The sequence below is a fragment of the Thunnus albacares genome, chromosome 21 (genome assembly GCF_914725855.1).
Source record: "Thunnus albacares chromosome 21, fThuAlb1.1, whole genome shotgun sequence".
NCBI lineage: Eukaryota > Metazoa > Chordata > Actinopteri > Scombriformes > Scombridae > Thunnus > Thunnus albacares.
Genome location: NC_058126.1, coordinates 27,913,715 through 27,939,825, shown reverse-complemented (window position 1 = coordinate 27,939,825; position 26,111 = coordinate 27,913,715). Strand labels below are relative to the sequence as shown.

At 37.4% G+C, this 26,111-nt stretch overlaps 2 protein-coding genes across 2 annotated transcripts in view; one reads left to right on the top strand and one right to left on the bottom strand.

Moving 5' to 3' along the window:
* cubn (cubilin (intrinsic factor-cobalamin receptor)) overlaps positions 1-14,012 on the bottom strand; it is a 172,891-nt gene extending 158,879 nt beyond the window's left edge. Inside the window, exons 1-9 of the mRNA XM_044339395.1 lie at positions 13,806-14,012; positions 13,010-13,139; positions 3,899-3,994; positions 3,687-3,725; positions 3,492-3,593; positions 2,693-2,796; positions 2,091-2,217; positions 1,287-1,455; positions 412-543 (exon numbers count right to left, since the gene is read on the bottom strand). Of these exons, the coding sequence (XP_044195330.1) occupies positions 412-543; positions 1,287-1,455; positions 2,091-2,217; positions 2,693-2,796; positions 3,492-3,593; positions 3,687-3,725; positions 3,899-3,994; positions 13,010-13,139; positions 13,806-13,927 (1,021 nt within the window). The 5' untranslated portion in view covers positions 13,928-14,012. The remainder of the gene's footprint in view (positions 1-411; positions 544-1,286; positions 1,456-2,090; positions 2,218-2,692; positions 2,797-3,491; positions 3,594-3,686; positions 3,726-3,898; positions 3,995-13,009; positions 13,140-13,805) is intronic.
* A 7,382-nt stretch (positions 14,013-21,394) lies between these two features.
* The window catches only part of trdmt1 (tRNA aspartic acid methyltransferase 1), a 33,754-nt gene continuing 29,037 nt past the window's right edge, over positions 21,395-26,111 (top strand). The window contains exon 1 of the mRNA XM_044339426.1: positions 21,395-21,583. Coding sequence (XP_044195361.1) covers positions 21,520-21,583 — 64 coding nt within the window. The 5' untranslated portion in view covers positions 21,395-21,519. The remainder of the gene's footprint in view (positions 21,584-26,111) is intronic.

Sequence of the window (26,111 nt, the reverse complement as noted above, 5' to 3'; positions counted from 1 at the left end):
CCGACCAATGCTGTTTGCGGCTTTAATTTAAACAGCATTTGTATAGGAATGATCCTGTCCCAAGCTTTTTGATCCATATAAGCCTTTAATCACTGTAGCCGTGAGCTGTTTCCAATAGAAACAAAAATTATGAATGCAACTATAGTTCTGTGAATTCTGGATGATAACCAGACTTCATCGCCATTCTGAGTCTTGACAAGAAGATTCTGTGGGAGATGACTGCTGGATGTCAGGTTCCCTTATCATGTTGCTTGCATAACAAAGCTGATGAGTGACTTTTTTGGTATATGGTCTTGATCTGCACATACGTACTATGGATATCCAGGTATTACATAATATCTGTAACAGTCATCCAGAGTATCATAGAACAGTTACTCTTGCAGTCATAATGCTTATTTTTTACCCTCATACCTGGAGGGCAGGGACCACAGTGGAAGGAGCCCATGGTGTTCAGGCATTGCACCATGGGAGTATTAGAGCAGCCGCCATTATTGGTCAAACATTCATCCACATCCTGACAGCTGTAGCCATTGCCTTGCCAACCTAAGAAATAGTAGAGGTAATTAGAACAAATTTCCATCTATTCAGGCTATACAATAAGATACATTCACATAGAAATATATATACACAAACAGTGTTAATACAAAAAACTACAATATTGATTTTTTTCTCAATTGTGTGCATGCAAAAACAAGTACCAACATATTGGCCACCTAGTAAGCAATCCTTGCACAGCGAGATACCATCATCTGGAAAAGGGCCAGAGCAAGATCAGTGCAATTTTAATAGAGTGAAAAAATTCTGAGCAACTGGAGCTGGTACACCCAGAACTGGTCAATCGAATTAGATCCAATTATCATCTTTATCTATTTTTTGTTTTTCTCTAGGAGTCACAGTTCCAAAAGTATGATTGTAAGCAGCCCATATATAAATATACTGTACACAACCCCAAATATGCTTCAAATAATGACTCTATTCTTTGCTGAAGACAGTGATGTTTAAGCTGTGTACTACTAATTTTACCGTGTTCAACTATAATATACTTATTTATAAAATGTATCTAAGATCACAGGAAAAGGATGAAAGCATCATCATTATCAAAACAAATCTACAACAATGTGGCTCATTGTTTCAGTTCACTGTTGTTGTGCTACCACACTGTTATGCTATTGTTATGTTATAATAAACAAAGCGGGAAGCCACTCCTGCTCTACTGACAGATATCTCTTCCATTCCACACTTCATTTAAAAAAGGGCCCAGTATGAGTTGTGATATTGAGAGTTACCAGCTGGACATGCTCCACAGTAGAAAGAACCCTGGGTGTTGTAGCAGGGAACCGCAGGGTTGGTAGAACAAGGCTTGTTGGGTAGGTTGCACTCATTAACATCAGCCACACAGGCTGGGCTCCCAGCTGGAGCCTCCCAGCCACTCTCACAAATACACTGGTATTTAGGCTGTTTATTGGGAAAACGTGGACACAATGAGAAAATTCTGTCAACCAAATCACATCTATAGTACAGCAGTATCAGACAGTTACAACAAAATTCAATAATATTGAGAAAAAAATCCTGGAACTGGCAGACAACCGTTGCTAAATGACATCACTTGCTGCTATTGATGCTGCAAAACTATTTTGAATATTGACATGTTCAATCTTAGAATAAGTAATAAGTGGCAATTAACATAGTCCATTCCAATCAAATAAACAGTATATATCCCTTCTGTCGCCCTCCAATGATTAAAATATCACTATATTGCTGTTTCTTTATACCTTCACAACTCTGCATTTATTAATCACTGTAAATGCTTCCATTATACTGTACCATATAGGTATAAATACAATTTATCATAAAACAATTAATATTTTGTTCTACCTTGAAAGATAATACAAATCAAAATGTTCTTCCCCTCTCTTTTTCTGCAGTTGAAATTATTTGTTATCACAGAGGTTATATTGCTCTGCACAGATAATAAAAACTACCTTCAGTGTTAATTCAATCTAATAGCGTGGATTTTCACAACCTCTCTGTTCAGTTAATACTGTAGATTCTGCTATATATTTTTTGAATGTGCCAAGTAGACTAGTTACCTCTCCTGGTGTAATCCGGTCTGCATCAATACATGTGCCATGTATGCACAGGTCCTGTCCTTCATTTCTGCAGTCGTCATAACGCACAGTACAGAGAGTCCCAGACCATTCTGGAGAACAGTTACAACTGCAAAGAAAGAGAAAGATCATTAAAAGCATATATATTTAAGCATTCATTTTTGCTTCATTATTCAGTTTACTTTTAACTAAATTGTAAAAAGATATACTGATTAACAACACACTGGGCATTTTGGATTTTGGGTCAAGTCGAATCCAGGGGCTTTTGAAAGTAGGTGTTTCACATAATCTTGTATTCACATTTTCCTTGTACTTTTTTTTTTCTTTGTTCAGCTTCCTCATGAAATTTCTATTTATTTATAGAATTTGTAAAACTACGAATGGTAAATTAACCTGTGTGCACTTAAGTTCTTTGGTGAAATACTGAAAGAAAATAAAATTCTTAAGTAACATGACTTATTTTGCCAATATAAAGAGTATGTGAAATCTGCATAGCTAAACCAAATATATCAAATATATTTGTATCATTAAAATTTCTGCACAGTGAAACACATTTGTTATTGGAGGGGGACTATAACACCTACATGAATGATCCAGGGGTGTTGACACAGGTTGCTCCATTCTGACAACCCTGAAATGTTCCTGAATACACTTGACATTCATTCACATCTGTTTCACAATTAGGACCCTGAAACACACAAGAAAATGCACACGTGCCCACACACACACACACACACACACACACACACATACACACACCAAGAGAGAAATAAACGGGAGAAACACTCATAGCTGCTTCAGAATCAGTATGTTAAGTATGTACCTTAGATGAGATTTGTCCAAATGTTGTTTGGTTTTTGGTAAAATGATTATATGACTGAACGCAAATCTTTTTGGGGATGTACTACTAAAGCTTAATGTCAACTACAGTGGTAAGAGCCTTAAGGTGGGTCCCATGTGATTTATAATTTTGAGGCCCTGTCTGAAGGAATTCAAATAATTATGATGGTTTTCATGGTTGATTTTTATTCATTAATACAGTACGATCATCCAGATGCAGCTGGCTGGGATTCTATCTAGCAGCCACATGTGTGCAAAACTAGACCATCTGAATGTTCATACAACTGGTTTCATCTTAAAGTCTATTTAAAAAAAAAAAAAAATTAGTTGATATTGTGCTTACATGAGTAATATTAGTCTGGGGCTTACTATAATTAAGCTGCCATGAAGTCTGCCAGCTGGGCTTTATTTGACTCGAATTTGAGATTTTAAGAAGTAGTGGTATCTGCTTATTGATACCATGTGGTATTGATTAATGCCTACAGTTAATACATATCAGTTGCAATAACTGCCCCTGCAATGTAATGTAAGTATAGAACTTACAGCCCAGTTTCTGGGACACACACAGTGATATGAATTCAGTAGATTCAAACATGTTCCTCCATTCTGACAAGGATTACTGCTGCAAGACACCTTCTGAACTGTCTGGAGGAGAAAAGAGGAAAGGAAAGTTAATGAGAGAAACGTTCATGCATTGAACCATCTCATGCCATTACAAACAGTTTCAAAATATCTTACCAATTCAAGTGCAGTTACTTTATTCTCAAGTGTTGACACCTGAAAACATTGAAAGAGCATGGAAAATGTATTTTTTATTATCTTATTTTTTATGGCTTTTAGTGCATTCACAATATTAAGAAAATTATATTTGAACAAATGAATTCAGAGAGTTTTTATTGTAAACACACAAATATGTTTTATCCACCACGAACTAGCTCCTAATTTCTTACCCTGGTATCCAGCTGATTCAGTTTGTTGCTGACTTCGGGGGAAACTCCACCTCCATGAGACTTAATGTCATTAATGTCTTCTTTGTTGGTTTTGATCTGAAATCACACCGTATATGTCTGACAGTTAAGCATGTTCTGATTGACCACAGGAAGGAAGAAACATGGAGGTGCATGATGTCGAATTAATGGCTTGCGATAGAGCAGAGCAGATGGTCACACTGAGCCTGATAGCAGCCCTATAGCACTATAAGGATAATGTGTTTATTATTACTTTGTTTTTGTCAAGGCTTTGAGCATCGGCTTTGCACAGTGGCTTTGCACAGCAGCAATGTGAGGCTTCAGTGGCATAGTGAACAAATTTAAATTCAATTTAAATGTATTTATTCCATGGTGGCTCATAGAGTTTTTAGGGCTATGTGGAAGGCACAGATGATGTACAACTATAGGAATATTATAAGGATATAATAGTATTTTCATCAGATGGGCTGGAGGACTACATTATAATAGCATATATAGTCCAGTGATAATATTTCCCCAAATTTTTTACGGATCTATCAAAAATAGCACATTTAACATTTTAACAGATACATGCTATGCTGGCAGCAACCGAAGACACACAACAGATATCATAACAAGCTGGCACTGAAAAGGGGTCTATTTTAGAAAACAGGTTTAAAGAGCTTGTATTGTTGAAAACAAGAAAAATTAAAGCTGCATTGGAGGGAGCAGCAGCCATGGAATTGTCTTTTGACACGGCTCTGAATTTTCAGGAAAATCGGACATTATGTGAATGGGTAAATTATTATTTTCCGTGTGCAGTACGTGGCCCTAGAGATGACTTACTAGAAATGTATACATTTGATGAACTATGTGTCATTTAGGCCTTACTTCCTGTTGCCTGTAGACATACACAAGTGAAATAGTAAGGCATTCTTGAGCCATTTTGCCACACCCATGCCAAAGACCCATATCAGATATCAAGTTAGGCAACTTCTGATGCATGCGCAAAGTTTCGTGAGTTTTCGAGCACCACTAGCACCTCAAAAATGCTAAGAGTAAGTAGGTCACAGGCATGTAGATGTTTTCAGACCTGGGCTGACAAATCTTACTTTACCCAAAGTGGTCTGACTTATAGTTTAGACGTCAGATGCCCCAGTTTGGCACAAAGTCCATGCCCAGAGATTGCCTCCCCATTGGTTTACATTGTAAGGTGCAATGTCGCACTATAACTTTCAGGGCTTACTAGATCTAAACCATTCAAGTTATTACAAAGTTTTTAATAACTTTTGTTCAGCACAGTGTGATAAGTCATGTATTAAACTTTAAAGCCGATACCATTAACGCCCTAGGAGGAGATAGCGTTTATTCAAGGTCCAAAATTAGCACAAAGTCGTACTTTGATCAGCACACTGCGGACTTCCTGTTGGATTTAGGTCAGAGGTGTCAGCAAATGATTTGTAGGGCTTGATGAGACGAATAATTTAGTTTTGGTTCGATCTCTCTACGACATTCCTACGGGCCATGGTGGGCATTTTAGATACATAGGTGGCGCTCTCGAGCACATTTTGGCACTTTTGGGATTAATTTTTACATTTTATCAAATATTTCACCAGACCTGATGTGCGTGCCAAATTTGGTAAGTTTTTGAGGATGTTTAGGGGGTCAAATTTAGGGTTGAAGTGGCGTATTAATAAAGAATAATAAGAAAGAAACAAACACACGAAATACAATAGGATCTTCGCCCTTTGGGCTCAGGCCCTAATTAAAGCTGCAAGCAGTGATGAATGGGTGCTCACACCTTGCGCATATCAGCAGCAGCTGTGGTACTGCTACTGCAGATCTATTTACACAGCTCTTAATTTTCAGGATTATCGGAATCTGTATGAATGGGAAAATATTACTTCTGGTGTGCAGTACGTGATGCTGGATAAGATTTATTAGAAAATGGATATACATTTGATTAACCGTGTGTCATGTAGGCTTCAATTCCTGTTGCATGTAGGCACTTCCCGTGTCCACTATGTGGCACTAGAGAACACCCACTAATTATACATCATTTTGCTGTATATCATGTGTAGACCACACCATGTAAATTTCATGTAAATCAGATGATGTTTGTCACATAAGGCTGATTTCCTGTTGTCAGTAGGTGGCACTATGACTATGACTAAATATTGACATGTAGGTGTGGTCCGGCCTGGACTCTTATCAAGCATGAGTAATTTGGGGCAGATTGGACAATGTAAAGTGGAGTTACATCACTTCCTGTTTAATGCCCCAACATGTTTTGGGCAAAATCACAAGGACATTCCATGAAAACTAAAAAGCTTTGCAATTTACCATCACAAAGGTCTTTAGATGTAACCTACGAAATTTGAAGTTGCTCGGGTTAAATCTTAAGTTAAAAATTAAAATTTGTTAAAATACAATGTCTGGTAATGACTTCACTTTGTGAAAAAAATGCACAATTTATTCAAAATGGCCGACTTCCTGTTGAACATAGAGTATGGTTCTAACAGGCTGTTTTTTAAGTTTGGAGATGGTACATCTGCCTACCAAATTTCATAAATCGATGTCAAAATTAAAGGTGGGGGCTTTGACTTTGAAATTTTCTAAGGGGTGCCCTTGAGCCATTTTGCGACACCCATGCCCAAGACCCATATCTGATATCAAGTTGCCACTTCTGATGTTTTGTGTGTTTTAAAGCACCCCTTGCGCATCAAAAATGCTAAAAGTAATTAAGGGGCACTATAGAGCTGAAATGCCACTCTCAAGCCCAGTTGTGATACTAATTGAAATATTTACTAGTTCAAACATGGGTGCAAAGTTTTGTGAGTTTTCACGCATCCTAAAAATGAAAATTGACGCACATAATTCAAATGGCTGACTTCTTCTTAGGTGAAAAAATTTGAAGAAATATGTTTTGTATCAAGGATAATGAGAGTAATGAACCTACCAAATTTCATGAACATCAAAGAAACTTTGTTCCAAAACGGCCCTGCGCTTGGGGATGCTATGGAGCCCAGTGGCCACGCTTGAGCTCAGTCACTACAAAACATTGCAACTTTGAACACTTCTGATGTCTGTGACAATTTTTGTGACTTTTTGGGTGTCCTAAGCCCCTCAAAAATGCAATGGCGTGTGGGAATAATAATAATTAAAGCTGCAAGCAGCAATGATCGGGCCCTTGCACCTTTGTGCATGTCGGGGTGCGCTGCAGTCAAAGGGCTTTTATTGCAGGCATGCAGATATGTTCAGGTCAGAGCTCTTATCCAAGGTTTCACGAACAAGTTTAATATCACTTCCTGTGTGCACTACGTGGCGGAAGACAACACCCACTATTTATACATCATGTTGCTGTATAACAACTGTAGACTGCACCTTGTAAATTTCATGTGAATCAGATGATGTTTGTCGCATAAGGCTGAATTTCCTGTTGCCAGTAGGCAGTGCAACACAAGAGAGTCAAGATATCATGTTGCTGCATATCATGTGTAGACCACACCATGTAAAATCTATGTAAATCAGATGATGTCATGTAAGGCTGACTTCCTGTTGTCAATAGGTGGCCCTATGACTATGACTCAATACTGACATGTAGATGTGATCAGGCCAGGAGTCTTATCAAACATTAGAAATTTGGTGCAGGTTGGACAATGTACATTCATTTTTAAACAACTCTCTATTTCATGGCGAAATATCAAAGTTTGCCATGTCACCACGGCAATGGCATTCAAAGAAAACTCAAGATTTTGATAACTGTTCTTCGCAAAAGTCCGTAGATGACACTGGCCCAATTTGAAGTCGGTGGGGTTAAAGCTCTAAGAGGATTTCATTAATATACTACCCCTGGAAATGGCAAAAACTGCACCAAAATTGCACAGTAAATTCAAAATGGCCGACTTCCTGTTGGACTTAGGATATAGCTCCAAGAGGCTTTTTTGTGCATCTGGACATGATACATGTGCCTATTAAATTTCGTTCATCTAAGTCGAATTTAAGGTGGGGGCTTTCAATTTGAAATTTTTCAGGGGGCCATTTTTGAACAAAGTTTCTTTGAATAAAAACCCAAACTATTATGTAGCTTAATAAAATAAAACAGAATTTAATATAGACTGATCTGTTTATTTCCATCTGTATTTATTGAAATGTGGTGATATCTGTAGCCACATATCCAGCAGCGCCAGTTTTGCAGTGGGGGGGCATCCAGCTTTAGAAGATGAAATAGTCATGATTGGGCTGATGCTATTTCAGCCATAACTCTAACGTAGCCTACCTAACTTCATAAATGGTCACATAGTTTAGAATTAATGTTACACAACAGTGTTTGTACTGCAGTGTTACTCAAGATTAAAACATGAGACGCTACTTTTGTTGAAAAGAAAGTTGGAAAAGAGGCTATGACGGCCATTGTCATCAGTCATATCTCAGACATGTAATCATAGCAGCACTCATATCTAAACTGACTTACATGGTGTGACACAACTAAGGATAAAATAAAAATAATATTAACAGCAAAATAAAATTTTAACTCCTGTGTAAATTAAAATTATAAAATTAATCACACAAAGTACTTAATCAATATGTTACCCTGATAAATGTGCCTTTGATTGGTGTAATGGTCGTGCATAATGACAGCTGATGTCTAGTGCCAAGGAGCATTGGACCCCTGTCACTTTCATGCTTGGGCCCTAATAATAATAATAATAATAATAATAATAATAATAATAATAATAATAATAATATCTACAAAAACAATAGGTTCCTTGCATTTTCAGTGCCAGGGACCACTTGTGCACTGCCAGCACTTTCATACTCTGGCCCTGATTAAAGCTGCAAGGAGCGATGATCGGGCCCTTGTGCATGTTGGGGTGTGCTACAGTCAAAGGGCTTTCATTGCGGGCATGTAGATGTCTTCAGGCCTGGGCAGGAGGGAGTTAAATATCACATCCTATGCCCACTATTTGGCACTAGAGAACACCCACTAATTATACATCATATTGCTGTATATCATGTGTAGACCACACCATGTAAATTCCATGTAAATCAGATTGTGTTTGTCATATAAAGCTGACTTCCTGTTGTCAGTAGGTGGCACTATGACTATGACTCAATATTGACATGTAACTGTGTTCTGGCCTGGGGTCCGTTCCACAAAGCAGGTTTAGTGAAAACTTAGAGTCTGTTAACCCTGAAATGAGGGAAACTGAGTTTTCCGTTTCAAAAAGGGAGGTAACTCAAACCAGAGAAAGAGGGATAACTCTAGCCTGTTTCAGAGAGAGAGGTAACTTAAGCTCTTGGTCAGTTACCTTAATAACAGACTCTATGAACCTAACCTTTCTCAATGAACCTCGAGTTTCTCTCAGTTTCCGCCCTCTTTCAGAGCCACACACTCCATTTGATTTCCTCATTCATTCATTCAGTCAGCAGGCGAGTTTTGGCGTAGCCTAGTTCTGCCGTCTGTCATTTAAAAATAAATAAATAAATAAAAAAATCAGAGTCACTATTAGAAATCCATTAGGCACAGTAAGTGGCGACTTTTTCACTAACATGACATGTCCTTTTGATAACGATCCCGTGGATGAAGGTGCAGCATTACTGCGCAGAGAATTAAATATTCGTTGAGAGATGGTTATCAGACCGCGCATAGATGTTCTAGCATTTCCAGACAATTATCTTTTTGAGTGGTACCGTTTCACGTCACAGTCCATCATCTACATACACAACCTAATCCGTCCTTACATTTGCAACATTACCAATCGTAGTCATGCTCTCACATCCCAGCAGATATTGTGTGCTGCGCTGCGTTTCTTTGTTTTTTGTACAATGTCGGAGCCAGCCACTGGCCTTCCTAAATTCTGGCTTATGGCCAGCTCCTCTGCCTCCGTTAGAGGTGGCGCTGCTGGGCCACCACCCGTTTTACGGGCATCTACCTTCTTTCTGTTGGCTGAGTAGAAGTCTGTGTTAGTTTAAATAGGCTTAATTATTTAACAGAATATGATGTAGATGAGAAGACATTTATGTACGTGAAACCAACATTATGTTGGGGATAAAACAACTGCACAGTCAAACAGCCACTTAATATTTACTTTACAATGTAAAACATGATCAAAATGAGGTACCCCCATGAGATTATGTCGAGGTTTTACTTATTTGAACGATGTTTTTATATTTCATCCTAAACTGCTGCCAAGTGCGCTTCTCCCCTGCGGCATTGCACCTAAATGAAATAAATTAATAGGCGGCCATTCAAGCAGTTTTCCTCTGTAATATTATTGTGATTACACAGGACTACATTTAAATTTACGCATTGACCCGAGCAGCAATGTTTTCCCACGCCGTCTCCCTCTCTTTTGCAGCTGCAGCGGTGTTGCTGAAAACATGCTCAAACTCGCCGTATGAGCAAATTAAGATTTCTAGTTCTAGTGGGGCGAAAAACGCAGCCCTCCTCTTCCCCGTTGCCATGGTGACTCGTTGAATCGGGGCTCCATTGATGCTGGCTTTTTATAGTTGTGATGCACGCGCTTAACTCCAGGTGAAACTACTCCGAGTTGATTAAACTGACTCAAATCAGCTGTTCTGGAACTGGAAACTCAGAGTTTCCTATCTCAGAGTAGATCAACTCAGAGTTCAGGATTAGACTCAGAGTTTGTTGAACCTGCTTTGTGAAACGGACCCCTGGACTCCAATCAAGCCTGTGAAATGGGGCAGAAAGGACAAAGTCCAGTGGAGCTACAACAACTTCCTGTTTCATGGCGAAACATGCAAATTTACCGGCACACCACTCTAAGGGTGTTCCGTCAAAAGTTAAGATTTTGATAACTTTTCATTTAAGATGACAACGACCAAATTTGAAGTTGGTCAGGTGAAATTCTGTAGGAGGAATTTGTTAAAATATAACACAAAATACAACACCTGCAAATGGCAAAAACTGCGTAAAAATTGCAAAGTAAATTCAAAATGTCTGACTTCCTGTTGCACTTAGAGTATGGCTCTAAGACAGGAGACAGGAAGGCATGGCTGACCCTTGCTGAAGAGGAAAACAGCAGAGCCTATGCTCCTGACTACAGTCCCTGGGGTATACCAATAGACTGTATAATATATATATATATATATATATATATATATATATATATATATATATATATGTATATATATACGGCATGTGTATTATAGCCAAAACACCAGATTGCTCATATTAAAAACAACAAAAGTATTTTCAAAGGAAATAAAAACTCTGGTATCATCTGAAATCATTGAGCAAATTAATAAAATATATATTCACACAAATGTGATCACCTATTGGCAGATGTCACATGTTACTCTGTGTGGTTGTAGCTGGGGCTCTGTACTCCATTTGATTCTCGTTTATTTATTCTTAAAAGGTTGGTAGAAAGGTAATGTTTTCCTTACATTACGTATGATTATTGTTTTGATACACAGGGCAAAGCCCATAAACTAAAATGTGGTTTTATAATAACAAAATAACCAACATAAAGCAAGATTTAAAATTATTAATTTTGTCAACAAAAATTATGACAAAATGTTTTTGTATTCATTTTGTATGTAAAGAAGATAATTTTTTCAAACTTATTTTGAATGTTTTTCGGGTAGTCAGAACAATACAAGCATCTGGTCATCAAAAGTCAGTCAAGAAAGGTGACTTACAGTATACATACCTGTTGCACACCAACCAAAATCTGTTGGCACTATTTTTTATGCTGCAATGTTTGAAACATTCAAACCAACCACATCAAATGTGCTGCTGTTCATTTATCCCGCAGACACTGCTGTCAGTGCTGCAGATAGCCAACACATAAGGCTGATGATTGCCTGATCATTAGGTTAGGTTTCCTCCACATCTAACTCTTTCATTCTTCATTAAGCTTTTTACAAGAACACACAGACCTTGCAATTCTATTTAGACCTTATCAGTTACACTATAAGGACTACAAATGACAAGACACATCCCTCCCTCCATTCGCAAATCTATAGCAATGATTAATGATTAATTTTTAAGCAGGGTCAACATATTTTACTGCCTTTCACAATGATATAGATAAAAGAAATGCATACACAGGGCTTTAGGGCTTTATAAAATTTGATTGAAAGATTCTGTGTGTGACTGGCTGTGACTGCTTCAAAGCTGTAATATTTTAATCCTTGACTTTGGTCCTGCCCAAACTGCTGTGTCTGCTTCCTAACATGTTAATCATTCATAGTGTCATATGAGGAGCAGTGAGCTTTCAGCTATATAAAAGCTGATAAGAAATTATAACTGGACAGTTGCATAGCAGTGAATATTTCCTGTCTTGTTTGGATAAGCTAATTGGTTTGCAGAATCACCTTATCACCTTATATGATAGAATGTTGGTGAGGTGCTGGGAGAACAACCAGAGTTTCTTCATTTAATCAAATACAGCCAAACGTCATAGATTAGCAAAAAAGCACCAAAATAACTAAACATGCAGTCAAATGACCAGAGCATTTTATAATTAGACTTATAATGGTTGGACAACATACTAAGCTCAGGAACTGAAAAGTGACTGGAGTGGTTCTTTTGAGCAACATGTGACTCTGCAGGAAAGGGTTATTGCATGAATGAATGTCAAGGTAGACAACTGCTACTGGGTTGGTAAATTGCTTTTTATTGCTTCTAAGATGAAATCGAAGCAACCTGATTTGTCTCCCGTGTAGATTTGATGCTTTTAAAGTTATTCCTCATCAGTTCATTACATGAACCCATTTTCCTTTTTTTTTTTTTTTTTTTTTAACTGTGCAGTTATTCTCAAAATGGTAATGGGGAAAACACCAGACTTGTATGGTATATGCTTCCTGGTGTTGTAACCATAAAGTCAGACATGAAGTAGAAGTCATCACAAAAATGGCATCTGCAGTGATTTTATGTCACACTGTGTAAGATATCCATTTTTTCTTGCTTTTCATAAAATTGCATTATAATTGTCAGTGTATTTATTCATAATTCATGAAATTTCCACTGCATGAAGATCTGTGTTTGATCTCATGATTTTTGAATTTTTATATTTAATTACTATATCATTAAATCAAGTTTGCACATTTTTGTTAGTCATGGACAAAGTCTAAGCTTACCTGACTCAAAAGTTGGGTGAGGTCTTCATCACCCACTTTAACCCGGCCAGATGCTGACGTCTGGAAGCGGATCTCTTTATTGTCACCCGTTGTGAAGATAAGGTGACCATTATCTGACAGCATACGGGGCCTACAAGGTCAAATCACCAAAATTTCATCAACAGATTTTGTATAGACCAATTGTGTGTAATAGGTGTAGGGTATGCTTTTAAATGCATAAATACGATTGTATCAAAAGTTCCATATGATATTCAGAAAAGTGATCATTTTCCTTTATTTCCCTGAAGGTCTATGATCAGTGGAAGCCCTGTTTAGAGGGACAGAAATCCAACATCATTCAGTAAAAAATATATATTTAAGTTAGCTCCTCTCAGGACAACAAAGCAGTGTTTTTCATTTTTAAAGAAAATAACCCCTGTAGGGAAAACAGTCTTATTTTCTTCATTTTCACAAGTTTATACATGTCATATTTGTAACTAGCACATACATAAAAGTAAATCAAAAGCTAACATTGCGCAACATAAAATCTGACAGTTGAGATAGTAATAAATTCGAAAGATAAATTGTGGAACTATTTTTGGCTTTAAACAGACCTTGTTGTCCAAATTCGAAAACCCCTGAGGTGGAAAACACTTTAGAAATCTAGAGATGGACCTGGCTCAAATATTAGTATTACTCGTTTTATATACTCACTAACTCCATGTAAACCAAAGTGCTGTTTTTGGTTCACATATAACTATATTATTTTAGATTCATCAATGTACAAAACATTTGATATCAACAAACCCCAACTCACTGGTCATTGCTAACGTTCCTCTTGTTTCGTCTTTGTCCTGTGTCCCTTGGCTCTCCTTGCAGTCCCACCAGAAGGAAAATGACTATGAAAAACAGCCTCGAGAGCTGCAGTGTCCCAGCCATAGAGAAGAGATGTGTTGCTTGGACACTCTGAACAATTTTACTGGGGTTTGAGGTGCTGCCACACTCTTATGCTCACAGCCAAGACTTTGACCTGATGGTACAACCATAAAGTACATCTCAATTTACTAAAACTTGTTAACTTTATTATATGAGTGACAGTGTCCCTCACATGATTGTAGGAGATGAGTAACTTTGTGTGATTATGTGTGTGCTTTGTAGATGTCAGGGGTAGGTTAACACTGTACAGATGAATATAAACTAGAATGATACTCACTGAAGATTCCAGTGAAACCTTGTTGTAATTGACCCTTAAAAGGCATTATAAGAATATGATGGAAAAATGTATTATACTTACATCATAAACTGTATATATACTACAAGAAATTTCAAAACATACATTTTAAACACCAACTCTGAGTGTAATTTTGTGAAACAATTTCTTCAATCACAATCTTGGAATAAGTCATCCAAGTGTTAAGTTTGTTTTTCTTTTTACTTCTTTGAAAAAACACTTTCCCTTACCAAGAATTAAAATAAAAAAAAAATTAGTAAAGGGTGCGATTTTACCAAAATGATTCTGACTAAATTGTCAGAACAGTTTTCATGAGGGTGGTTCAGTATGTGAAGACTTTCATGAAGTGGTTCAAATATTCACTCAAAATCCATTCAGTTTGTCATTCAGTCCAGAATGATCCAGTGTCATCAACTTTGGCCTGGTGCAGCTGATACACACTCTTTGAGTTAAATTTAACACATATTATTCAGAAGGCACCATTCAAAATTGTTTTTGCTTTTTTGTTGAATGAAAGTGTTTAAGAAACACATTTAAAGAGTATGGTCCTGTGAAAGAGTATGATCTTGACCTGCTCTATATGCGAGGTGCCTATGAAAGTATTTTTGTGTCTTTTTAATGCAATCATATAAAAACAGTTTTGAGAGCATATTTCTCCCATTGAAATTGAAATCAAAAATCAAGTTTGTAAGTAAAAACATATGAACTCACAATAAAATTATCTGGATTGCAAACAAATTATCCTTTACAGTTTTGTTGGTTTTGGTCACAGACTTGAAAATTTTGCTTTTGAAGCAGGCCTTTTTTCTGTCACAAAAAATTTTGCTTGGAAGTTGAACTGGATGTAATGGGCTGTCTGTGGAGTCTCTTTGGTAATCTAGTCCAGATTTGACAAGTTTAAGTATAGTAGTTTTTGATTTTGATCTGATCCTAATGTGGTTTGAATGGAGAAATATCACTGAATTCGCCAACATGAACAATGGCTTATTTCCAGATTTGATACTTTTTACATTGAGGAAGATGTTACCAGGTGGGTAAGATCATAGGTCGACTCCAGCAAGACCTTTGACACATGTATATGGAGAGAGAATATGATAGAAAGAGGTCTAAAGTTATGGAGGCGTCAAAAAAACAACAGTCCAGTGAATCCCTGGAAGATCACATTCCTGGGAGAACCAGGGATTGATACAGGCGTCCTAGAAAAGGAGTTTCTGTCCAGTGAGTAGTGGAGATTCATTAGTTATATTGCGTGAGAGGAAAAGGAATTGAAGAACCATTCAAATGAAACTGCTAACAACTTTCATACAATTATTTCCGCAAGCACAGCATTCATCTTCAGCAATAAAAAGTCACTTCACCTGGGGACAGCAGTGTTAAGAAATGTACTCATGGAAAACAGCAAAAATAAATCAGAGAATGCTGCTGAATGACAATTAACAAACAATGACTGTAGTGAGTACTAGACACTGTCTATCTGTCCAATAAAATAATAATTTAAAAATAGGAAGAAGTGATTAGATTAATAAATCAAAGATGGGCTCAGACACATAGGGGTACACAGAACTAAATCTGTGTTAGTTGGAAATACCTAGGTAACTTCAGAAGGTGGTACTTCGTTCAGCTGCATTTTAGGCTGGCCCCTACGCTGTCTGTTTTGAAATCCTGTCTTAAAACACATTTTTATTCCTTGATCCTGCATGAGAGTTGCCTCTCTTTTTCTTATGGTCTTGTTACTTTTGTTGTTTTGTTGTCTTTATGTGTATTCAACTGGTCTTTGTGTTTTTATTTTGTTGTTTTGATTGCACTTTGGTCAAATGTTATTATGTGCTATGCCATGTATCAGCATTGTTGCCTATTTTTTGACAATCTACAAAATTAGACTTTTGTAATGCTTTTGATTGTTTTTTGTTTGGGTTTTAGCAATGGTGGCTGGAAGATGAGCTATTCAGGTACTTACCCTAGTAATTGAGGGATATAAAATAAAAATGAGGGATACTTCTTACAAGTGTGGTGTGCTTTTATTTTGAAAGTTTGATTGAAATGTGTACTGTCAGGTGTGTAGAGACAATAAGTAACTGTAGCCGGACACAGAAAAATACTCATATATTTGAATGGAGAGTGTGAGTGAACCCACACCTTTTAGATCATTTACTGCTTCCACATAGTTTTATATTCAAACTTCATTTGAGCTTTAAATGAGTCATGAGACTTTGACCTACAAATCTTGAATTTACATGTGTTTTCTATCTTTTATTGTTTTTGAGAGTGTGAGTGTTGTTTCGAGTGTGAGTTTTAAAGTCTTTTATTGCTCCTCCTGTGATTTTATAATGAGTGTGTATTGTGGAATGTTTCACAGCACTGAGGGAGTGACATTACCAGGAGCAGTTGGAGAGCAGGGTTTTAGAGTACACTTTTTGTGAAATATCCTCATAAATCCCATAACTTTGGCCAAATCTGACATTAACAATCATGTTTTAGTAGGAAATTTCGTTGCAAATCCATTGATACAGGTTTGAAAGTGGTCAGACTTATAGTTTAGACATCAGAAGCATCTGTTTGACACAAAGTTCATGCCCATAGATTGCCTCCCCATTGCTTTACATTGTAAGGGTGATGTGGCACTACAACTTTCAGGGCTTATAAAATCCAAACTGTCCAAGTTATTATAAAGTTTTTAACAACTTTTTTTCAGCGCAGTGTCATAAGTCATGTATTAAAGTTTGAAGCCGATACCATTAACGCCCTCGGAGGAGATAGCGTTTGTTCAGGGTCCAAAATTGGGTCAAAGTCTTATTTTGAAATTGAGATTGCGGACTTCCTGTTGGATTTAGGTCAGGGGTGTCAGTGTATGATTTATAGGTCTTGATGAGACGAATAATTGAGTTTTGGTTTGATCTCTCTATGACATTCCTACGGGCTGTAGTGGCCATTTTAGTTACGTGGCGCTAGAGAGCACATTTTGGCACTTTAGGGGTTAATTTCTACATTTTATCAAATGTGCGTGCAAAAGTTGGTGAGTTTTTGAGCATGTGGGTCAAATTTAGGGTTTAAGTGGCATAATAATAAAGAAAGAAAGAAAGAAAGAAATAAACAAACACACGAAAAACAATCGGGACTTCTGTTTTACAGTAGTTCTCTGCCTTTTGGGCTCAGTCCCTAATAAAAGTTGCAACAACGTTCTGAAGACCAAATTTTGTGGAGAAAGTTACTAGGGGGCCTGAATGGTTACTTTGTGAGATACTCTGAGATGCTGATGTGATAAGCAAGAATCCAGTTGTGAACTTAGATATTGCTATCACAGGGCTAAATCCAGAGTCTGAGTCTGAAATGATGCTGCTATAGGGCCGCAGCCAGATAAAATAAATCTGCTGGCAATGTGTTTTGTGCAATATGTTTTGTGTAAAAAGTAAGTTGTGAGCTCACATTTGTGGTTGTTGATCAAATTACATGTTGATAATGTGATTTAAATATCTAAAATCATCTGCGCTATCAATGCCTTGGCGAAGGTGCTTGAGATTAGGCTTTTCTTATTCCACTTACTCCTGCTGAGGTTGTTGAATGCACTGCATGGCTTGTGTGGCACAGGTGTATTACTTTCCTTCGCCAATAGGAAGGTAGATAAGACAGAGTGAGTAAAATTTTAACTGTGTGTAAATCTGCAAGATAAATATATTAGTATACACAGATTAGTGAGTAAACTGTGGAAATTGTGAAAACTTGTACAGATATGGTGCATAGTTTAACTCACAACATTCAATCACTGTGACATTGTTTGATCATATTCTGTTCTCCTTAAGTCATATTGCAAAACGCTGTATTGGGATAATATATGTTTAAACAAGCAAAAAAAGAAAAATTGTTACATTTTACACACAGATGTCATCATAATTCCGGAGGCGTTTAGTCCCATGCGTAGAGTCCCATGTACTTTGTGCACAGTAAAGGACCACCACCATCGAGAGGTTACTAGTACTTACGATGTATGGTGGTATGGATTCCATCTTTTGATTATCCTGTGATCAGGGATTATGTCTCTTGTGATGTTTCTTTTGTCCCACAGTGGTGCTTTGTCCTAGCACTCTACTTCATGTGTGGACGATTAGGATGTCTGTTTTGAGAATATGTTGTCCCTTATACTCTGGTGGTTGTCTTATACAGTCCTCCCAGGGAAATGGGGAAAATGGCACCACCTAAACTGAGGAGGGGAAGTAAGACGTCCCAGAGAAGTCCTTCTAGCACTCTCAGTATTTGGCACAAACTGTACCCTCATTTCCATTTTTTAGTAATTGCTGGTAATCTGTCCCCGGTTGAGCCCAAATGTGTCACAATTGTTCAACTTTGGGGGGTGCCTTCTCTGTGTATCTCTGCTCTATCTGATAGCCTTTTTAATTGTTTATGTGTGTGTGCAGACCAAATCGGTACACTGACACAGTCGGCACACTACCTAAAAAGACGGGGCAACAGTTATGATATTATTTACATTTCTTTACTTTATAGTCTTTATGCACAAACACATTGCTAGTTATGTACACATTTGTGAGTTTAATGTCAAAACACCCCTAATCCTTACATATATGACTAAGAGGGTCCAGTTAACTCACTTTTCCCATATATGTAGACATCTCACATAGCAAATAATCCAAATGATGTGCAAAACAGCTGATAATAATAAAGACGTAAGGTTAGCATATAACAGCAGTTTGTTAGTTACAGCACGTAGCTAGTTTACTTACAAATCAGTTAGCATTGCTAACGTTGGTTATCCTCTGAAGCTAACAGTTAGCTATGGTGGTAGGCAGGTAAACAATTTGAACTGTGTTTGTGCACACAAGACAAGCAGACCACAGACATAAAGTTGGACTCACCTTCACAAAATGTTAATGTCTGCAGCAGCTCAGTGCGTATCTGTAACACATGCTGCCTTTAGTTTGAAAATCCCTGGGCTGGTTCCACCGCCTCTGCTTCTTTGTTTTTTGTTTACATGGCTTTATCTCCAAAGTGTGTAAAAGAAGTTATGAATGATGCTCGTTATTTAGGCTATTTGTTTATTTATTTAATGTAGCTCTCCTTAAATTGAGCTGTAGCCAACTGGCTTCAAAGCGTGCAACTTTTACTTTGATGTCGAGCTACCTCTGTTTCTGGCTTTCGACTTTCTATTTCAATTTTCTTTGTAAAAGTTGGATAATGGAACAAGCGGACACTTTAGCATGCTGAATTATATTGCACATTTTAAGACGATGAAATCAGTAAATATGCTGGAAAATGGGGTTTTTCATTATACAATGTGAATAATTGCAAATGAATTATACTTCATGCACAGACATGTAGTGGCTGCATTTTTCAGCATTGAAAAGGCACATGACATGATGTGGAGAGAGGAATTAATAGTCAAATTGCATCAAATGGGAATAAGAGGAAAAATGTATAGATGGATAAAAAGTTTTTCAACTGATAGGATGATCTCAATAAGAGTAGGAAAAGATTTTAGTGGGAATTATTTAGTAGAAAATGGACCCCCTCAAGTTAGTGTACTAAGTCCAATATTGTTTTCAATTAGGATGAATGAAATATTTAGCAATGTAGATAGGTCGAATGGGGTCTCATTGTCTGCAGATAATGGGGTTATGTATAATGGGGTCATAGTTAAGAAGTTGCAACAAGCAATAGAGAAAGTAGAGGCATGGGCACTGGAATGGGGTTTTAGATTTCCAGTTGTGAAGACAAAAGTAGTTTTTTAAACTATATGGAGAAAACATAGGAAGAGTTGATTGTCTCAAGTATTTGGGGATTTGGTTTGACAAGAAGCTCACTTGGAAAACCCATATCGAAAAAATAGGAAAATGTAAAAAGATACTGAATATTATTAGATGTTTGAAGGTGAGAGAGTGGGAAGCAAATAGGTCTGCTTTGAAAACTATATATATTGGTCTAATCAGGTTAATTCTTGATTAGGAATGTATAATCTATGAATCAGTATCAAAGACATTATTAAAAGTGTTGGACACAATCCAGTATCAAGTTTTGAGACTGTGCTGTGGGGCCATAAAGACTACTCCAGTACCACCTTAACAGGTGGTCATGGATGAAATGCCTTTGGAAATAAGAAGAATGCAGCTAGCATTAACATACTGCACAAACTTAAGGGGATATAACAATAATCATTTGGCTCAGAATATATTAAAACTACTTCAAGAGAAGGAAAAAGGACAGACAAAGAGTTTTGGTCGGACAATAGAGAATAAGGTCAATAGGAATAGCTGGTAAAATGTTAAGCCCCACTGTGCCACTCTCTCACTCTCTCAATTTGAACCTATTAAAGTAGGAAAAGGAAAAAATACAGGCAATAATGAAGTCAGTAAATGCACTGAAGGAAATATAATATGTTAAAGTATTTACAGATGCATCTACAACATTGGGCAATAGAGTAGGGGTAGAGCTGTCTTTCCAGAATTAAATGTAATGTCAAATGAAAGGGTTTATGATAACTTAGCAGTATTGAGGGGGAACTATTAGCTATTCTACTCACTTTAAACTGGATAGAGGAAGTCAAACCAATCAAAGTTTTGATAGATTCTGATTCTAGTAGTGCACTGACAAGTAGTGTGTTGACAAGTGACGTAGCTCAAACAATATTCATAACTAAAATATGCAAAAGGAGCAACAAGAAAAAGAGAAATAAGTATGGAAAAAAGAAATGGCAAGAAGAGTTGGATAGAGGAAATAAGGGACGATACTACTATGGCATCCAAAGAAAAGTAGGAGAAATGAGAGGAAGCAATAGGAATAGAAAGGAAGAGGACATTATATCTAGGATGAGGTTTGGTCACACTGGCCTGAACAGTACATTAAACATCATGAATTAGCATGCTGCGGGTTGATGTGAACATTGTGGATTATAGGAAACAGTGGAGCATCTATTTTTATACTGTCAACAAGAGAAACAGACACTTAAAATTACACTCCAAAGGAATCACAGAGAAGTTCATGTGATGTAGGGTAAAGGGCTATTTTCAGATTTTTAGAAAACACAGGAAGAATTTAATGCAGTAGTATGGTAACCGTTCTGATCCACACTCCAATCCAGAAGGTGGCGGTAATGCGCCTAAAAGCTGTTTGCCAACTAGCATTAAACAACAGAAGGAGATGAAGGCGCAGTAGAAGGAGAAGGAGAAGGAGAAGAACAAGAACAAGAAGAACAACAACAAGAAGAATAAGAATAAGAATAATAATAATAAGAAGAAGAAGAACAAGAAGAAGAACAAGGACAGGCGAAGAAGAGGTTGTTGTTGGCCTACACGTAATGGAGAATCTGCGGGTGCTCGAGCTTTACAGTGGGATAGGAGGGATGCATTTTGCTTTAAAAGGTAAGATACTGTCCTTCGCTTTTTTATTTGACCGTTGTAAGCCTTACTAACTGGAGATATATTCTCTCTGATTGATACATATAATGTTATTCTTTTATGGGAGCAATTACCGAGCAATCAGTCACTGCACATGAGTTTCCTGAAGTCTAACCGCAGTGAAAGTCAACCTCATGTATGTGTGCGCGGATGATCATGCAGAGTGGTTGTGTGGATGTGCACGCAGTTACTCATAATGGCTATTCAAGCGGGGTATTTTATCATCGCAACTTAAGAAAGCTACCCTTACTTGGAAAAAACCCGGCTTGAATTAACGTCGACTTGAATTCTCGTCGGCTCAGTGCGTTTCACAAACACCATTTAGCCGTGTCTAGTTAACATTAACTCTTAACCAGGCTTGAATAAACTTGCATTGTGCGCGAGAACGGAGTACACAAGCAGCCCAGAACAGTCGACTGTCGAAAAGAAGCTAGTATGTTGCAAAAAGAAGGCAAAACTAAAGCGGTGTTCTGCTCAGCAGCGGAACAAACCCTGCTGATGGAGCCATACGAAGAATATAAAAGTCATTCTCCAGGTCGACCGATTGTGTCTGGTAATGGATCTATCTCTCACAGACCCGCTTTCTCAGTATGTTGACTCTCATATCAAAGACTTGGTATATGCATTGCCCTTGTATCTTAAAGACACTATAGACTTTTTCAATAAGTCGAAGGATTGATATGTTTACTCTAATGATGTTTTATGCACTATGGATGTCTCCAGTTTGTACCCCAGTATACCTCACAAGGATGGTCTGGAAGTCTGAATTATTTTTTGAATCTAAGAACTGAATTGCATCCCTCTACAGAGTTTTGGTTATCTTTAACTAAGGAAGTATTGCCAATGAATTATTTTAAGTTCCAGGACCAATATTATCTCCAACATTAGGTCTCAGCCATAGGCTCACTGGTGGCTCCAAATTATGTGAATTTGTTTATAGGGAAGTTTGAGTTAGACTTTATTTATAATCATAATCCCTATTTTAAGTTCATTAAATATTATTGGAGGTGTATAGATGATTTATTTTTCATTAGTGCTCATGATTTAAAAGAATTCCATGCTTTCATGAATTCAAGGAAGGAATCTAATTAATTTCACTATGTGTTATGATGGAATGTACTTCTTTTCTGGACATTTTGGTGAAAAAAGTGGGAACCTCTATACAAACTGAAGAATATAAAAAGAAAACTGACAGAAAAACTTTTGTACTAGGGCTGTAGTCGACTAGTTGGTTGATATGCTCTTGTCTGACCAAATTCTCATTGGTCAAACAATTGCCATGTCACTTTCATAAGGAGAAAAATGCTACATCAATAGCCTTCCAGGATTAATCCATTATTTCCTGCGGTGGGAGGGACAGACTAACAAATTAACTGTGAAAGTGGAGATGTATTCAAAACACCTTCATTGTTTTCACCTCTCATCCAACTTAATGGAGACAGCTAGGTCTAACTGTACTCAACATTTACTGAATGTTTACTGAATCAGTGTTCCTCCTATAATTATAACAACGAGAACCCCTGCAAGGCCAAAAAAAAATTTTTTTTAATGCCAAAAATAAAGCCAGATATCCATTAATTCGGAAATCAATAGCGTCTGGGTGCCTCTGTGCAGCGCTGTTCTGATACATGAGTCAACCTCTATGTTGCGCTTGGGAAACTCTTGGTAGCGTATCTCCATTAAGGAATTGGGCAGTGCGTATTATGTGTGCATAGCAAGTGGGAAAGAGCGAGCAGTAGAAAAGTGACAGTGAACACGAGCAGAGCAGAGGAAAAGGTTAGCAGTAAGTTGTCAGACTGGCAGTAAATGTACAGTACAGGCTACATTGTGTCAGTTAATAAATGCAGTAGCTTCTCAAGACCAAGAAAAGTCACATCTGTTATTTCCCCAAGTGCTGGAAGGGAGGTTAGCTCCAAAGTTAGGAACAATGGGTTAGCCTAACCTGAAAACGCTAAACAGAGAACGGAGAAATGTGTGGCTGCTGAATTCACTCTGTCCCATAACATCCAACAATTTTTAATTCCCTCTTTGTGGCTCCCTCTGCTGGGATAGACCTTTTGTGCCAGTTGTGGATATCTATATTTAATACCACCTGCGCTGATTGTGTAAATTGCCAGAACACACGCTGAAGAAGGGCGTTTTGCCCAAAATGTCCGTGTGGCAATTAAAGTAGTAAACTTGGTGTGCTGTCCTAGTCTTTCTTATTCATTTTAAAGCTATAATATATAACTATTCTGCATTAAAATGTCTTAAAATGACTGGACCTATATTATATATTTTGAGTTGTGTACTTACATTATCCCATATGTTTCCAACAGTTTTCAAACCCAGAGAAACCAGTAATTTTAATCAAGGTAACTTTCCGTTTGATTTGGTTGCCTGTCAATGGCGTCTACTGAAGAGTATATGTGCACAAGATGCATGCGTCGGCATTGTGGTTGTCTGCCACAATGACATCTACCAAAGAGTATACGCATACCATAATAACTTGGTGGCGTTGTTGTTGTCCATCACAATGGCGCCTACCAAAGAGTATATGCATACAAGATAATACATTGGCGTTGTGGTTGCCCGCCAGAAACGGTCATAAATTGACTTTTATTCAGTTTTAAGCTACATTTTTATGATAGACTTTTTTTTCGGATATAGGATTGTAGTTATTGTACGTCTGGATCTTAAGTTATCAGAGAGACAAGCTGAGTAAACCTTAGCCACAGCCTGGCTAGCAGCCCCTCCTTGACATCCTCTTTACACCGAACGGTGTCAGAGAAGCATCAATTTTTTAAGTGAAACTGCTCTATTTAGTGTTTTTACCAGTTTTAATCCCTGTGTACCTTTGTTTTGGAGAGGAGGAGACCTATGCAGATAATTTGGCTCCCGGTAAAAAAAACATGTTGAACATCTTTATCTTAAGTTGTCAGAGAAACAAGCTGAGCAAACGTTAGCAGCAGCTCAGCTAACAGCCCCTCCTTACGTCCTGTGTCTACCAAACAGTGTCAGAGAAGCACTGATTTTTAACATGAAACTGCTTTATTCAGTATTATTACCAGTTTTATCCCTGTGTACATTTGTTTTGTAGAGGAGGAGACCTCTGCAGATAGTTCGGCACTAGTAAAAACATGCTGAATGTCGTATTTTAAGTTGTCAGAGAAACAAGCTAAGCAAACATTAATAGCAGCTCAGCTCACAGCCCGACCGGATGTCCTGTGTCCACCGAACAGTGTCCGAGAAACGCTGATTTTTAAAAACTTTTATTATTTTTTTCTTTTTTTACGTGAAACTGCTTTATCCTGTGCCTTTACCTGTTTTAATCACTGGATCTGTTTGTTCTGGAGTGGAGAAGACCTCTGTGGATAATTCAGCTCCCGGTAAAAACATCCTGAACAATGAACACTGATGTAATCCTATCCCGGAGAAGCTGGTTGTTTAATAATGAAGACAACAACTCCTGTGATCCCATGCTACTTCCCAATGTAATCACATTTAATCTTTTGTTATTGTTTTGATTGAGAGACCCCTAACGGCAGAAATTACATATTGTGCGTTTAACTTCTTTGCAAAAATTTCTATTTTCCATAAGGCTATTACTGAATTTCCATATAGGGTTAGAATTAGACTCATACTGATACAGCCGAAGGTTCAATCAAATTATACAGTGATCATTTAGAGGTGATGCTGAGATTTGACATTTAGAAACATTGTTTGTGTTTTTGAGATTAACCAGTAATCTAGCTTTAAGCACTGACCATTATTAGGTGAATTAAACCAGGTATATTGTGTAGTATGTTGTTAGCATCATGCTAACTGTCAGCCAATTCAATTTGTGACATTGAATTTGAATTTATAGCCCCTTGAGATTAGCATCTCATTTTCAAGGGGGTCCTAAAAAACACAAAATACAGAATATGACCTATACTTACAAAGACATTGTTACATAACAAACATAGACTACAAATACACAGATACAGACAGCTCTCTCACCGTCTCCCATCCACACCCCCCACCCTCAGCAGTTGTATAAGAAACTGGATACAAGAAATTAGACCCATGAAATAGAAACTAGAAACAATTCATCTTCTAATTGCAAGTACACACAAATTAAAAGCATGAACAGGTTGTTTTAAGATGACAGAATAAAGAAGTCCTGAAGCAGTGAAAAGAGTTAGCCTAATCAATCTAAGAGAAAGAGGAAGATCATTCCAGTTTGCTGGAGCTTTGTATTGAAAAGACCTGTGACTTCTTTAAAAATTCTGGGGACAGAAAAGAAGGGATATTGCATATGTCTGAGTGAATAAGAAGATTTATATGGAACCCAAAACTGTTTCAAATAGGAAGGACAATTAGAGTAAACACATTCAAAGATGAACTGCAGTGTTTCCCTTAGAATTTTTTTCAGGCCCGGTGATATGCACTGAAGAAACCCTAAAGAGATGAGGTACTCACATCTCGTCAAGAGTTTCCCAGGTAACGACACAGAGGTTGACTCACGTTT